General features: G+C 34.6%; 1 protein-coding gene and 1 pseudogene across 1 annotated transcript; both read right to left on the reverse strand.

Moving 5' to 3' along the window:
- Positions 1 to 442: 442 nt before the first annotated feature.
- Positions 443 to 7,473, reverse strand: LOC139776293 (uncharacterized). The gene is made up of 19 exons (XM_071712864.1): positions 7,363 to 7,473; positions 7,192 to 7,294; positions 6,930 to 7,001; positions 6,774 to 6,845; positions 6,552 to 6,695; positions 5,743 to 5,811; positions 5,596 to 5,667; positions 5,441 to 5,512; positions 4,919 to 4,990; positions 4,581 to 4,652; positions 4,310 to 4,381; positions 4,104 to 4,174; positions 3,742 to 3,903; positions 3,098 to 3,243; positions 2,480 to 2,630; positions 2,079 to 2,208; positions 1,512 to 1,702; positions 998 to 1,156; positions 443 to 926 (listed from the first exon to the last, which is right to left on the reverse strand). The coding sequence occupies exons 1-19, from the start codon at positions 7,421 to 7,423 to the stop codon at positions 775 to 777; spliced, it is 2,043 nt and encodes a 680-aa protein (XP_071568965.1). The 5' UTR covers positions 7,424 to 7,473; the 3' UTR covers positions 443 to 774.
- Positions 7,474 to 11,729: 4,256 nt separating this feature from the next.
- On the reverse strand, positions 11,730 to 17,329 carry LOC139776323 (serine/threonine-protein phosphatase 6 catalytic subunit-like; annotated as a pseudogene).
- Positions 17,330 to 17,392: the final 63 nt, after the last annotated feature.

A 17,392-nucleotide genomic window follows, 5' to 3' on the forward strand; every position in this document is an offset into this window, starting at 1 on the left:
TGGAACATGATTTGCCGGTACATCAGAATCGATGTCGTAAATTTTTCGGAGCACGTTCTCGCGTTTCCGACTTCGTCGGAAAATAATTTATGTACGTTTTCGAGCACGGCGCGACCTCTCTACTCTCGTGGGTGGATACTCCGTCGGGGGCCATCAGAGTTCGTACAATTGAAATATCCGCATGCCGGGATCACCCATGCGCGAAACAATACGTTCAGAAACAGAGCGTATTCCGGGTACCTTTCTTACGGCTAATCTCTGAGGAAAGGAGGATAGGAGCACGATATCTAAACTAAGTTTCTTGCTGAGTTGCTTGTAACAAAACAGTATTAGCAGAGCCGAAGAGATACGAGAGCAGTATTCTTAAACAACAACAGCACCAGACAGATTTTCTAAAAAAGTAGATAAAACCACCTTTCGCGGTAATCAGTGAAGCAGCAAATAATCATTCTCTGTAGCATATTATTGAAAGTTTCTTTGGCGTGACGTAATACAAATTGAGTTCAATTTAAATTACATTACAATCTTTCCGTTCATAAAGATTTTCTTCTTCAATGGTCACCACAGTTAATAAAATTTCTCACTACTGCTAGTTCTAAGCTAGTCATCTATTATCTACCACAGATATGTATGCTATAAAGATTTATAGTTCATTTATAGTAATTACAACCTATCGGCTCGGCAATGCACACGAATATCAGCACCATTTATGTAATATTTAATACAGAAGCATGATATATGTAATTAATAAATCTTAACGAAAATTACTAAATCTCAGTCCCGCCTCTCGGATCGAGCGTTTTCATCGTTCAAATCAAGCAAAGGCGGCGTTCTCCTTCTGTCGTCATCACATTCGTTCCAAGTGGGTTGTATCATGTTCCTATCGGTAATCACGGTTTTATTGGTACTAGCTGATGCCTGCGAATCTGTATAATAAAAGCAATAAACGTTTTACGGAGTAGAGAGTACAAGCAATTACTCATATTGGAACACAAACCTTGTCTGGAATGTTTTCTCGATACGTAACTACGCACTTTTCCGAGCCAACCTTCGTTGAGCCTTTCGCGAAATTTCGGCGTGGTAAAAGTATACAACAACGGATTGACCGCGCTATTCACCGGCAGAATGAAAATCACTACCCAGGCGTGTAAATCGGCTATAAATGTAATCCACTTATTAATATCTTTTAAATTTAACTGCGCTACTAAATATCTGAATTTATATTAATATTTTTTATAGATCTTTTATTGATCTACATTATTTTTATAATATATTCTATGTTCTAATTTTAACACTTGTAATTCTTTATATTAATTTCTTCGCGAAATGAAATAAGAAAGTAAATATTTTATTCGTTCGTGTTTCTCATGATAAAAGTATAGTATGCTAAAAAGAAATGTAGTTTAAGATTTGCATGCGTTTTTATCGAGCAAAGTTTGTAACGGAGGCGATGAAAGCAATGAAAGCGAGTCGGTGGGAACGCGAAAACTCGCATCAGCGTTTCTGCTTACGTGGCACGGGATATTTCATCATGGCGAGAATTTTCAACGCTATAATCGGTGCCCAACATGCCGCGTCTGTCAACACGATTAGGAAGAACCTGAGGGCGAACTCGGAATCGCCGACCGACAACGGCGTGGCACGGCGCGTTCTCCAGATGCTGGCGAACATGGCAACATAAACGTAACCGATAATCATCAATCTGCAAATGAATGCAATGATAGCTTTGAAAAGGCTCCCTTCTTCCAATGCAATATTATGGCAATCACGAAATGAGAATTGATTAAGATCGTGGTATACGTTGATTAAATTTTGTAACGAACGCTATACCGTTGACATAATTGTAGTTACGCGAAAATTCTGATACTAATGATTAGATGTAATTATGCAGTGCAGAACCAACTCCAAAAACTATTTGGATACAATTTTCTAAATAAATTTTAGAAATTTTGTTGTGATATCAAAAAATCAAAGAGACAGTCGGTAAATTATAATACATTCTTAGAGAAATGACAGCTGATTCCATATCACATAATTCCATCCGTGGTTCAATTACAAAGTTCTTGTAGTGTGTTTACCCGATGAGATTAAGTCCCAGAAAGATAAAGGCTGAGTATTCCCAGCCTATCAGATACGGATCGTCAATATGTAGAGGAAAGCACATTCCATTGACACCGTAGAATCGTGTGCTGCTTCTCCAATGGATAACTTTCGGGGAAAGTTTCAGAGAGAATAATCCGATTATGATGTGGAAAACTTCTATTATTTCTCTTAAAAAAGTCTTCAGGTTTATTAAAATGACGTAATTAGTGGCTCAAGCATATTTATAATATTTGAAATATGAATTCAAAGATGTTTATATTTTACTGCTTTATGTAAAATATAATTATATAATAAATAATAATTAAAAATGATATTAAATTAAAGAAAAAATAATTAAAAAGCTAAATCAAAACATTATTCTATCGCGTAAACGAACCTGGCACGAGCGCGATGATAAGTCCGACAATCCAGATGACGATCATCGATGAGGATGCAGCTTGAGATGTCATGGCGCGATGACACTTCAAAGGTGCTGCGATCAGAATAAATCGCTCCACGGACATAAATGACAGGATGAGCACGGAAACCTTGCCGAGCAATTTACGATCATCTATTTTAATTTCCGATTTTTCTTAAGTGTCTTCTAATCTCAATTTACATTTAACTGTAATACGTAAACACTGCTATTCTAAGAAATTAGAATCGCGTGTTAATTGAAATCAGTTACCTATATCTAAATCGATTAAACTCGTTTCGAGAAAAATATGCGGTTTGATCGATATTTATTTGAGCAAAGAAATCACGAACACCATCAAGACGCTCGGTCGTGAGTGGGACCCAAAAACCGACATGTTTCAGTTCTCCGTGCAAATGCCTTACCATAATGACGTAAGAGTTGAATGCACTACATAATATCACTAACATATGTCGACATTTTGTCACGGCGCCCAGATTTCGCTCAACAGTAGCGCAAGCGGTCATTATAAATAATACCGTTAAATTGTATGTTGCGAATTGAAAATTGTGGGATTCACTGAAGTGTTGATGTGCATACCTCGGATGATGTCATCGCCAATGCTCCAAGGAGTGTGCAGGGCCACGAGGACATCCACGTATTCGCTTCCTCTTTGTAGTTATCGCGGAACCTCGCGTCTTCTATGGCGATTATGAAGAGGTATATTCCCATCAACATGTCGGACACTATAAAAGGTTTACGTGACTTTACCGCCTTGTAATTTATAGTGAGCCTAACATTAATATGCCCGATCGATCATCGTGTTGCGCTTTGTTGTGAACCGCAAACTATGATAACTCGCGTGCACTTCGTGATTCGATGCGTACCACGAATCATTTGAATAAGGATTATTTTCGCTGTCGTTATCTCGTGTCTATGCAATTCTAAAGTCGCAGCGAGCGGCTATTGAAATTTTTAAATTTTTCAAAATTTCACTGATTTCGAAGCATATACGTTTATTATCGAAAAAAGGACGATTAATATTTAGAACCACAAAATTAGAAAATTATTTTTATCCGATTCTCATATTTTTATATAATTATTTTATGTTACAATGTTTAAAAACTATTTGATTTCTTTGAATTTTCCGGATGTTTAGTTATCTTTTTGAAAAATGTGAGAAAAACTTTATTCTCACAAAAGCTTTAAATATTCCCGTTGGAAACAATTGCTTGCGCAATTACCTGCGAGATTTCTGATAATGATACTCAAAACGCGATTCTCATCTTTTGCGGTGAATCTCCCCCACAGAACGAGGCTATTACCGAGACAAGTGACACAAGATATGCTCCAAACGGCAGTCCTTAACAGAGGCTTGTCCAGCAAATGAGACATCGATGATACACCTTCGGAAAAAGAGAAAGACGGAAAGAGGAAGAAAGAGAGATATTGAGTCATTTTCCTTGACACGCATCTTGTCACGTTTCATTCAATATTGAATCAATCATGTTTCAATATTGAATCAAATATTCAATATTGAATCATGAATTGAATCAAATGCTGCAATTTGAGCAGCTTCTATCTCTAATCGCGATATACGCCTTACCATCGCTAGTAGGTCTGCATTTTTGCACCTTCGGTGCGTAAGTCATGCAATAATGAAATTTCTTGAAATATCTGCAAAATTTGGAATCCTGTGTCAAAAGATATAATTTGCAAAAAGATCATTTGCTTTTTAATAATCTTAAAAATTATAATGTCTTTGTTAAAAAAAACTATTGTGTATACGTTAAATAACCGCAAGAAACGTACACAAAGTCGAGTCTTGGAAACGCGTCGAATGCGTTTTTATCCATATTGTCCATGTTTATGTCCTCGACACTTCTGAAATTCCATATTTTATAATAAAAATTGATTACTTATTGCATTACATTAACTTATTTATACTGATATAAATTAATAAAGGAGACGTATTCACAAAATCAATATGAAAAATTTACTATTATAATCTATCATGTTCCATTATTATTGAGTGGGAAAAATTGCACACTTATGCTTTTAAAGGAAAAACGATGCAACTTACAGAGAACGGAGATTACTCAATGGATCAAAAAGCGTCATTGATAACTCGACGACAGGATTGTAACCGATTAATCTGGAAGAATGAGACTATATCACGTACATCTCGCTAGGAGTAATGAATCTTATTTTCACAAACAGATTCCGGTTTACACGAACTTAAATTAAAACCGGTTGCGCTCGCGGGTACGTGACGTTTGCGTAGTTCACTTTCGTGAGCAGATCTTTAGCGGTTAAGTATCAGCGAATAGAGCTCAAGCACGTACGTAGCTCAAACATTTAGCGGTAAGGCTAAAGGATTATCGCGCGGATTGGTATTACAACACGGATATTTGTACTTACAACTTCGACAGATTATTCACAGGCTGGAACACATTTGACGGTATCGTGACTATCCTGTTGTATGCCAAGTTGCTGAAACAAGGCTGTATTTTAATTGTGCCCGATCGCCGATATCTGATTTATAGTCAATCCATTAGATGCAGTTGAGTTTGCCATTAATAACGTTCGAGATAAAATGCAGTTTCCAACTTCTAACTGTATCTGCGTCAACGTCTGTTGTACGGTAATAAATCTTTAATACTTCAACTTTGAACAGATGTGAGTTATAATTGTACAAGAAAACACGGATATGACAATAAAAAATTAAACACTGCGTTTAATTATGTCTGTATCGCGATTAGAGTAAAAACCTATTTCACTTATATAGGACGTTACTTTAAAAGGAAATCGATCGCGCGACTTGGCACAGTAATATTGAATCGATAATCGGAATTACGTGATGTGTTTTATCCTGCGGTTACAATAACCGAACGCCGGTACCGTTAACTTGAAACCGAGTCACATTAACATTTATGCACTTACAGCTCAACAAGTTGTTGCAAATTCCGAAACGCGTTCTCGTCGATGCTGCTTACGCTATTGTCCTCCATACTCCTGAATCATCGTCGAGCCGTTAGCTCGCATGAATCTTATTAACAATGACAGTAATCGCTTCCGTAATCTACTTACGTACGTACAGTGATTTCAAAGCGGGGCATCCGGCGAATAGATCTTCCGTTATCGACTCGAAGTGGTTTCCGTCCAATATTCTAAAACGGAAAATCAAAACATGTACATGTTTTCTATTTTCATTAAATACGTGTGTATTACATGTATAGGTTTACATTTCTGTCAACACCGGCAATCGTGGTAGCTTCAACGCGGACGTCGTTAACATGTTCTTACTCAGATTTCTACTTGTAAATAGAAAAGAGCAAGTTAATATATATTATCAATCAACATGCAATGATTACGGACGATGTAATCCTACTAACAGCTGATTGGTGATCGTTAACAGCGATTCTTATAAATAAAAAAGTATGACACGTGGAAAATTAATTCTTCTCGAAAGGAGCGACACTGATAAATTTTCACAATTGACTGTATTTTTGTTGCAATTTATTTCAATCTGATTGCATAAGATTTGCATATTATTCGCCTTTCATTCAAACTGTCGCGAAATTACTGCACGGATTAAGGAAGCAATCTATAAACGGATCTATATTTTTTATAATGATGTGCTGTAGAGACTCTCTGACGCAGTGATTATATACACAGAGTAAATAATAAGCATGCTTATCGTACGTGGATTAGATTACTCGGAAATTAGTGACTGATTTCAAGCTTTATTTTGTATGAATCATATAGCTCCAAAATTTATGAACAATACTAGTGTAAGTAAAGCAGACTATTTCAAATAATAATGTTAAATAAATAAATAAATATATATATATATATATATATATATATATACATATATATAGTATTTTAAGTAAAAAAGAACGCTAAATATATATAACGTTGATTATAGAAAGCAAGTATTTATGTCACAATAAATGGATGGAGAAAGTTAACAGATTGAGATCGTCATTAATTTTTCATAATTTAACATAGTAGAGTAATGTAAAATAACTCCAAACTGAGATAATTTTACATCAAGTACGCAGCAGTGCTGTCTTCCAAGTCAGAAAAATCTGCCGTCACAATTTTATTTTGATCCAGTAGCAGAGTCTCTAATTTATTCAGTCCCGTTAGATGCCCCGGTAGGATCTCGCTGATGCTATTATTTGTGAGAATTCTGTACACATAAACGAGTTTCGTTATATGCAAATACTTTTCAGAGTATTATGAATTATTTAACGTAAAATGTACTTACAACCAAAACAATTTAGATTGATGGTGAAAAACCCCTTTTTCTAACTTGACTATATCGTTATCATCGAGATATCTGAAATCATAGAAAACTGTAAGGTTTTATGCAGAGTTTTGTTAAGTTTTTTATATTCTGCATCTCGAGGCAAGGACAACTTACAACAAGCGTATCTCCGGATATCTCGATAACGCGTTGCGAGATAAGTGCGTGACCGAGTTGTCAGTTAGGAAACTGCAGAGGTCATATATCCATGTTATTATTAATTAATAGTGTTCAGAGAAACACACACTTAATTGATTTAAAACCACCCATAATTCTATCGAGCAAATCAATCGAATTGCTAATATTAGTTATCTAACGTGCAACATGTTGTATATATAAAAATGATGTCATAAAAATAACATTTTTCTGTGAAGCGTACATTGCTGTTACGTTTGGTGACAGGTTCTTGGGCACATCGGTATAATTCGTACAAGTTGCACGACACGCGTGGTAAATGCATCCAGCTGGAGCGTCAAATTTATCTGAAAAAATATAGGAATTTTTAAATATCTCAAATATCGTATTTATCGCGTACTTTATGATATATTACCGCAATTCTCCGAGTTTCCCCAATCTCGTTCTTTCATAAACCAATCCCAGTTTCCGTGCATGTCAACTGCACAGCAAATTTATCAATTAGGGACACGAAATTATCTTTGGAAATCTAGAAATCAGGATAAAATCTTTCTCCTTCAAACGTAAAGTTACGATAAATAAAAGTTAGTGCTGCTAAGATAAATATGTGTCGTTATTAAAATACTTATGAAGTAATGAATGATTAAGATAGTGAGATAATAGAATTTGTTTGTACTAGCGAATCGGAAGTTTAAGAAGAAGAGAACAACCAATCCCGTCAAAATAACAGATTTCAAATTTCTTATTTTAAATTACAGAAATTATTAAGGTGCTTTGGTTGGAATTTGACGAGATACAAAAGTGATTATATATACCAATTTATTTTCCATTAAACACTTTTTCGAAGTTCTGTATATGTATCCTATAATAGGATGTCTACATATAAATGACGCTAGTTTTTCTAATATTAACAGATTTTACGACTAATTAATTAATAAATTCTAAGCAAATTCGAGTAGAAATTAAAATGGACTTGTGGCAAAAATTGTGGTAATTATTAATATAAATAAGATCAGTACAAAATTACCTTTTTCAAAAAAGGTAAAAAAAGGGCGCCAAGTACACGCGTGGTTGTTACCTCGGAAAAAACCAAGTGGTAGTATCATTAATTTTATTTCACAAAATTGTCTCACAAAAATTGTCTCATAAAATTGTCTCACAAAATTATTAAATTACAAAATTGTTACTTTATTCAATCCAAGTGATATCTATCTTAACAAAATTATTAAAAACAGAAGTCGTTTTTGTTCGACCCAACTGGCCTAATAATTAATATATTTAAACTCACAACGTTTCGAAAAATTATCTCACAAAATTGTCTCACAAAAATTGTCTCACAAAATTATTAAATTACAAAATTGTTACTTTATTCAATCCAAGTGATATCTATCTCGAAAAAACCTAAATAACAAGTGGTATCTATTTAAAAAAAAATATGTGAAATCTTTTAATACTGCGCCAATTACAAAGAGAGAATATATATATATATTATATACCTTATAACAAAATTATTATTATATCACGAAATTGCGTTACCAAACTCAATCCAAGTGATATATATATTTCAAAAAAATATATGAAATCTTTAAATTACGCCAACTACAAAGAGAATATATATATTGCTTTGAAAAATAATTGTAGTGCAACTACTCTTAAAAAATAAAACAAAATTGTGTTACCTAACTCAACCCAAGTGGTATGTATCTTTGTATTCCTGAGGATCTTTCTATCAACCCAAGTGGTAGTAGTTTTAATTCTCCTTGATAAAATTATAATATTACAAAGAATCATTTAATCATTTTAATCACAAAGAATTAAAGAGGTAACATTATAAAATAAAAATATTTAATTAAAATAAAATAAATAAATTTTTCTTGTAAAAAACTTGGCGCTGCTTTTTTAAGGTTAATCCAGACAAATTTGCATCGCGCATAAACATAAGCGTAAGAAATTGATTGGTTCAGATATATGTGCAAAAGGAAATAGACCAATCCATCTCTTTATGCATATGCTTATGCACCTATGCAAGTTTGTCTGGATTAACCTTAAAAAAGCAGCGCCAAGTTTTTTACAAGAAAAATTTATTTATTTTATTTTAATTAAATATTTTTATTTTATAATGTTACCTCTTTAATTCTTTGTGATTAAAATGATTAAATGATTCTTTGTAATATTATAATTTTATCAAGGAGAATTAAAACTACTACCACTTGGGTTGATAGAAAGATCCTCAGGAATACAAAGATACATACCACTTGGGTTGAGTTAGGTAACACAATTTTGTTTTATTTTTTAAGAGTAGTTGCACTACAATTATTTTTCAAAGCAATATATATATTCTCTTTGTAGTTGGCGTAATTTAAAGATTTCATATATTTTTTTGAAATATATATATCACTTGGATTGAGTTTGGTAACGCAATTTCGTGATATAATAATAATTTTGTTATAAGGTATATAATATATATATATTCTCTCTTTGTAATTGGCGCAGTATTAAAAGATTTCACATATTTTTTTTTAAATAGATACCACTTGTTATTTAGGTTTTTTCGAGATAGATATCACTTGGATTGAATAAAGTAACAATTTTGTAATTTAATAATTTTGTGAGACAATTTTTGTGAGACAATTTTGTGAGATAATTTTTCGAAACGTTGTGAGTTTAAATATATTAATTATTAGGCCAGTTGGGTCGAACAAAAACGACTTCTGTTTTTAATAATTTTGTTAAGATAGATATCACTTGGATTGAATAAAGTAACAATTTTGTAATTTAATAATTTTGTGAGACAATTTTATGAGACAATTTTTGTGAGACAATTTTGTGAAATAAAATTAATGATACTACCACTTGGTTTTTTCCGAGGTAACAACCACGCGTGTACTTGGCGCCCTTTTTTTACCTTTTTGAAAAAGGTAATTTTGTACTGATATCATGCATTTTGTAGTGTTACGCATCCTCTTCTAACTAGTCTTATAAAGAGTATATCTTACAAACAGTATGTACAGATTGTAAAGCTAAAGGTGTTACAGACTATTATTTCTAAGAAAATAGATTTTTTTAAATAACATGTAGACATGATACAAATAAAACAAATTTATTCTTTATGTTTTTTTGTACTTTTAAGTACTCTGCATTTAAAAATAATTTACATTATTTTCATCCATTTGTATCACGTCTATTTGTTATTTTAAAAAATTTGGCAATTATACCGTTCAATAAAGCAAAGTTTCAGCTTTAAGAATCTGTTTTTTGAATTGTAATACGATGTTTTTTAAGGAAGTTATGAGCAATCAAAGTCAAAATGCTCATTTCTTATTCAATCCACGATAAAAACTTTCAAAAGTAGAGATTTCAAGCTTTAAAATCCTTTTTTTAAATTTAAATTTTGTTCATTTTTAACAAAGTTACAGCTGCTTGAATTTTGCCTATTTTTAAAGATAAATTTAGTGTTCTTTTAAAATACCTGACACATTGAAGATAATGAAAGTGCTTCTAGCATGCTCGGATTTTAGATTTCGAATATGCAACAAAATCAATATGTAAGTATTTCTTCAGAAAAATGCATCAACATTGGTTAGCGCTTAAACGTTAAATTTTCTTTTCCTGCGTTAAAAACTAAAGCTACGATTTATTTAAACATTATTGGTGCAATAACTAGGTAAAACATCAATTTAAACATACATGTGTAGTTTAGGCAGGATATAAATCCAGGTCAGAATTACAAATTTCTTGAATGTACCAGCATTTAATTATACAGTAAATAATAAATTTATTTACAGTTACAATAGATTATACATATTAAATAAAACTTGATTTGGTAAGTATGAAGTAAATAACAATATAATAGTTTTATTAAATGTTTATTTAGCAATTATGTTTTCATGTATGTATAAGAAAGGTAGCATATTCACATATTTACTTTGTATGTGTGTGTTCATATGTGTATGGTCAGAGGTACGAATATATAATACTGACGGGTTATATTACTGCTTAAAAATACGGCTTAAAAATAATTATGTTACTGTCTCGGTCTTCTGCCTCGTCTACCCCAATGGTAGTTAGCTGACGACATCTTTCTTCTTGTCGTCGTATCCCCGCGGCTCTGCCTCTTGGTCTTCGAACTGTAAATATGCTCATGTACCATAGCGTTTAGTCCAAAGCGTTTGGTCTGCACTATGCGATCGTGTTCTTCTCTATTATTGACAATGCGATCAAGTGCGATTTTTTGCGCATTTTTATTACAGACGTTCTTCATTACATTAACATAACAAAGTCTATACTTTCAAGGTACATGATGATCGTTTTAAAATGGTGTCTACCTGTGAGATCTTTAAGGATTATGCGCAGTGTTCAAGCTCCCGCACGGAGCACATTAAGCTAAATTAGTCTTCGTTATTTTATTTTTATCTTGCAAATTGTCTTTATTTGTTCTTTCTTTCGCGAGCTTACCGATTATTAATATCGAGTCGCCGCAAGCGCTTGGACACTTCGATAAGATTAAAGCGATCACAGACAGAGGCATTCCGGTAAACGAAACGCCGCAAACACCCCAATAGATACAGAGGCTAATACTTCTTTTCTTTTTTTTTAAGGATTTCTAATAATATCCGTACCGCACGTAGGGCGTTCCCGTCGTTGCGAAACCGTTTCACGACTCGGAGGCTGCAAATGTAGCGAGTCGAGTTTGTAACGCAAGCTCCGTGTCCCAATTCGTTCTAGATGCGCTCCTCTCTACCTTATGTAATACATTACTCGCGTAAAGTATCGCGCAATTGTAATTGTACGTTATAATATGTAGTACAAATAGAGAATATACCGCGCGCGCGTGATGTAAAATTGTAAGAGTAGACCTAAAAGGTAGTAAAATCGTAAAACGTAAATATCGTAGAAAAGTTTCGCGAAAAAGCAAAGGCTCGTTCCAAAACAATAGCGGAAGGCTTATGAAATAGAATAAGAAAGCATTTATACTTCTAGTAGACCGTCGTGTTATAGTTCTGAAGGCACTGTTCAAAAGTTTATTACATTTCTTGGAATAACGGGTCTTCGCAAAACACCTCTTCGAATGGTGCGACAAGGAGAGTCGTTATAAACATCGACATGACCATTGCACACGCCTCCTTCGGTCTATATCACAAAATTCAAAATAGAGTAGTCTCAACTTGACAGCCTGTGCCACAATGCCAATGCCATATTTGTCGGGTCTGTGATCGGTTAGGAATTATCGTGAGCTAGCAAAAATCGATGGTCAGAATTCAGGCTTATGATACGCAATGGCCGGTGCATTTCCATTAATTATGTCATATCAATATCGTATCATTATATTACACAAACGCTTATTAATTTAGAGGCACATTGCTAAGGGTCTCGGTTTTTTTTCTTTTCAAGTTGCTCTCTACATTAATGAACTTATGACAATTAGCTAATTACGATTATTCAATACGACAGCGATTTGGCATATATGTATATATATATATAGAAGAGAGAAGTGTGTGTGACGAACGAACGGTGGATATCTTTCTTGAAAAGAACATTAATGTGTGTCAAGGTAGTTTAAGGGGATGCTGGAGCCGTCTGTTTTGTCTATATCTTTGTCTATACAAGGACAGATATAGTCGGTGAGCACTTCTTTATCGACGCTGATCGAGTTCGCCTGCGGCTCCAGCATCCCCTTAAAGACAATATTTGAGCTCGGAATTTCTTAAAATTAAGCGTAAAAAAATGTCATGTGCATAAAAATAATAAGACAACTCTCTACAGATGCTATAACGATCCCGCTATCGGATTTCCTTACCTAAGCAGGAAAACTTTGGCTACTGCTACACGCTATTTGTACTTCGGCGAAAAAGAGCCGAATTTACGATTCTTGCTAAGAACACCGATTGCGCATTTAGAAGAAAAAAGAATGGTACGCAGCACACACAGTACCTAAACCAGCAACAGATCATTTATATGTTCAGGAAGACCTCCCTTAGGAAAATTTACTTAAAAAAACTTAAAATAAACTAGAAAGTTTACCAAAGAAATTACTATTGATAAACTAGAAGTGATTTCGAACCAAACTTTAAGTATTTCTATAATATACTTTAAAGGTTACTTTAAGTTAACTCATGCAATTACTATTAATCACCCCAAAAAAAATATTCTGTCATTTAGTGGCTCCCGCTTGATTTTAGAGGATTTTCCTCTGAAATACGGTCTCAAGAAGATATTTTAAAATCTAGAGGAATATCCTCTAACCATGAGACACTAGACTTAAGATTACAGTCCTCTTAATACTAGAGGACACTGATTTCCGATATTCACCCGGAATAAAAAAAAATTATTTATTTCGAAATTTTATTACTATTTTATAACTAAATTTGTTTCTTAAGATGCAGTCTATGATTATAAATATTTTCTCGTATTTGAAAAACACACTTACCTTGGTGGGATTCGAACTCGGGACCTCTGGATCGTGAGCCAACTGCCTTACGTGGTAGACTACTTCTTAATTTGATGTAAGTGTTATATATAGTCTACATATGTCATAACCAGCGCAATTATATAATTTTCCAAAAATCATCTTAAGAAACAAATTCAGTTTAAAAAGAGTAATAAAATTTTGAATTGGATATATGATATAATATTTTTTAATGTCTCGTGTGGTGCAAGTGTGGTGAAAAAGGGAACTTGTCTTTTTAAGTATACTGTTGAAACAACACCCATAAGTTAAAATCAGCTTTAAGTATTACCTTTATAAAAAGTAAAGTTAAAGTATATTTATAAGTATTACGTTTGTTAAAAGTAAATTTAAAGTATATTTGCGACTTGCTTATAAAGTTTTTATTGAGGTTAATAACTTAAAGAAAACTTTACGCTCGGCTATCAGTATACTATTAGTCTACTATTATACTATTAGTATACTATTATTACGGCTAGTATACTTTATAATACTTTAAAATACTTTAAGTAACTTTAAAAAACTTTAAGTAAATTTTCCTAAGGGCTTAACAGTACTATATATGCTCACGCTTTAATAAATCTGAATTCTACGCACAACGATTGTAATGTCAGAGAAGCATTTACTGTACTCAGAGAGTGTACTTTTTGCCGGAATGTTTAAAAGTGATATTTCTTTTCTTTTCTTTTCTTTTTATATTCACACACAGCACTGGACTATTTGCGTTATTCGCGCTCATAAATTATTTAAAAGCTCTTAGTCTTTTGAACATTAAAGTCCAGAATGCTGCTCTGAGATATGAATGCTCTACAGAATGTACATAGTAGACAGCAAAAGCGTCTATACCACAGAATGTTCACATTTGCTCTGATGCAAAATATCGTTTTCTTTTTTTTCTCGAGCTACAAAAATCAGGCTGATGCAATGGCAGATACTATGTAGATATATAAAAGTTAGCTTTACAACATGTAAAACCTGATAAAGTTCTTAAAAAATCTAAAGAACATTCCCTGAATAAGATCAATCACACGACAATTCAGTCCTCTCTAAGTATCGTACTTTGATCGTAGAACGCATCAAATAATTTCTTTTAAGGGAATCAAAATTTTCTAAAGTAATATGTAATATATAATCAGTGATATATTCTCATGAATGTGTGGGTCCGTCATGGTACCAGCCTGGATCCGGCCAATCAAATCATGTGATTCCGTAGAGTCTAGACACAGACATTTCTCTTCCGCATCCGTACAGATGAGCCACTAAGATAGATCACAAAAAGTACGGAGTGGGCATTAGAGGTGGGATTACTCTCTCGGAATCAGGCACTGCCTGGAACAGCACTGGTGATCTCTGATCCACTGTCGTGAACTGCATGATACTAGCTATGTTACCACATCGATAACAATAATTTGGGACCGACCACACTGTGACGAGTTTGTCATTAAACATGTACCTATAACCTGCATGATAAAAATATGCGTCATCAATACATACTTCCGAGATATTTAAAAAAATCTGCGACAGAAATATTTGAGCAAAGACATACCTTCCTGAACTAATTGGTGCGCCCTACAGATGAGTTTAAGATCATTCACTTCCATGAACATGTAAGTCACTTTGCTGCCAAACAGCCAGCCTGCACCATGCGGACTTACTGTCCATGTTTCTACATCTTCTGGATCGGACCAGACCAAATCACAGAAAGCACCTGTAATATGGCAATTAAGCAACGATATTTTATTATTATTGTACAATAACAGTAAATATCCAGTCATGTAACTTTTATTATTATGTAACTTTTGCAATGACATATCACTTTATACAATTAATACCTTTGTGTGGAATCTCTTGATTTCTTTCAATCGTTCTAATTTGATCTAGTGTTCTAATAGCTGGAGACAATCCACCGTGTACACAAAGAACCTGTTCATCAATTAACTAAAACAGAATTTTATTCGAGCGTAATCAAAAGTGGAGTTATACTCTACAACAGTACTTCCACGCATTAGCATTGCCGTACTTGTTTTGGCATTCATCTAGAACAGAAAATGAAGAGACCAATGAAATCAAAGCTTTATTATACACAAATGTAAAAAAAGCCCAGAAAAGAAAGTATCGTTGCGCACTTACCGTAAAATCCAAATAAACGTGCGTGATTTGTCTAGTTTCGTGATTACCGCGTAGTAACGTTATCCTGTCGGACCATTTAGCTTTAAGTGTGAGCAGACGAGTAAACGTTTCTAAGCTATAGTAGCCCCGATCGACAAAATCTCCCAGGAATATGTAATTTGTATCTGGCACGGGGCCACCGTTACGAAACAGTTCCTCTAAATCATAGAACTGTAACAGCACAAAAACATGAACAATCTGATGTATATTAATATCACGATTGTGTACAAATAACTATACAGCTACAGAATATTAAAATCGAAAAGTTGTGAGGCAATAGATAATGGAAGACTAATATTGTTGCGACGCTAATTCGGAAGATTAAAATCCGCTAAAACTTTACGTCGATCCCGTAGCGGTGAGCAAGGATGCTCCGACTTTGAGGTTAGTACAACATTCATCGCACGATACTGTTATAATTGCAAATCGGAAACGTACCTCGAGTCCAGCTCTTCTGCGATCAACGAAGTCGGGATCGAACGTGTCAGTCGTCACTTTCTGCCAAGCGTAGAGAACCTTCTTTTCCGGCAGCGGTGGTAATACGATGTAGGGATACGAAATCTCCAGATAAGCACGAAGCAATTCAATTTTCAGTATATCGCCGGCACGATTACGGTGTTACTGCCGTTTCGCGTACGCGTGTTGTCGCACCTTACCTCGCGACAGCGTGCGGCTCGTGCAAACGTTAACGCGCGGCCGCAATCGCGCGGCAGAAACGCCTCGTGTGAACAGGCTCCTTGACTCCTTGATCTCAGTATCAGCTCCCTGCCGTCAATATATAAATAAATATAATAGGTTATTAACCTATGTAAACACTCACGTAAACGTAGTATATAGAATAAGATAATTAATTATAGGATAATTACATAAAACAATTACCTTGATTGAATTAATCGTCGCGTCGCGTAAAGAGTCACGGTCGGTCTCGCTCCGCGCGTACTACCGTGTCTCTCTCGAGAATAGGTTAACTGATGAACTGACTGATGACAGCGCGCTAAATGCACTGTCTCCACTGCACTGCACTGCACTGCACTGCACTGCGATACTAACGCCGGCAGCCGCCAGTGTCGAAAAAGTGAAAGTGACGTTTTCTCTGTAAGACATATATATATTGAATGAGAGCGTCGACGTATCTTAACGACGACGTATCTTAATATATAAAATTTTCACATTTCGACTTTTGCTCGCAATATCTCCGCTCGTAGGGCACGTAGCGGAAAAATGAAAAGAACGGACCCCCCCCAAATCGACCCCAAGCTATCGATCAAGCCTATTTAGAACTTGATCCGTTCACTCGTTATCGAGATCTCAACATTTCGAGTACTTGCAAATCGTCGCGTCGCGTAAAAGAGTCACGGTCTGTCTCGCTCCGCGTGTACTTGGCGCGAGACACTACCGTGTCTCTTGATCGTTCTGTCGAGCATTTCATGATTTTCATAATTCATAGAATACGCGGTAGATATGTTTTTTGTCGATGTAATTACGTTAAGACAAGAGACAAATGCAAGAAGAAAAGTTTGCAAAAAAAGCTGACGCGCAGCAAGCTGCTTTTCCTGTTACGTTAGCTGTACATTATCGTCGTTATTTCTTCGTCAAATAATACATTGTGAGACTGTTCATGGAATTATTGGATTTTCAAATAATGAGTTCGGTCTCAACTTCTGTATCGTTGTACTACGCGACATATAATAGCGATTGATCCATGTTCACCTGAGAGGGGACGCACCTTGTAGGGATACACTTGGAGAAACGGACAGTGCGCTCTCATTTCCCTTTCGACTTGAGTACCGATCACATGTGCTGAAACTAATTATTATTTTCATAAAGTTTT

This window comes from Temnothorax nylanderi, unplaced genomic scaffold (genome assembly GCF_030848795.1).
Source record: "Temnothorax nylanderi isolate EJ_2023f unplaced genomic scaffold, tnyl_v1.0 TNYL_tig0116_pilon, whole genome shotgun sequence".
Classification (NCBI taxonomy): domain Eukaryota; kingdom Metazoa; phylum Arthropoda; class Insecta; order Hymenoptera; family Formicidae; genus Temnothorax; species Temnothorax nylanderi.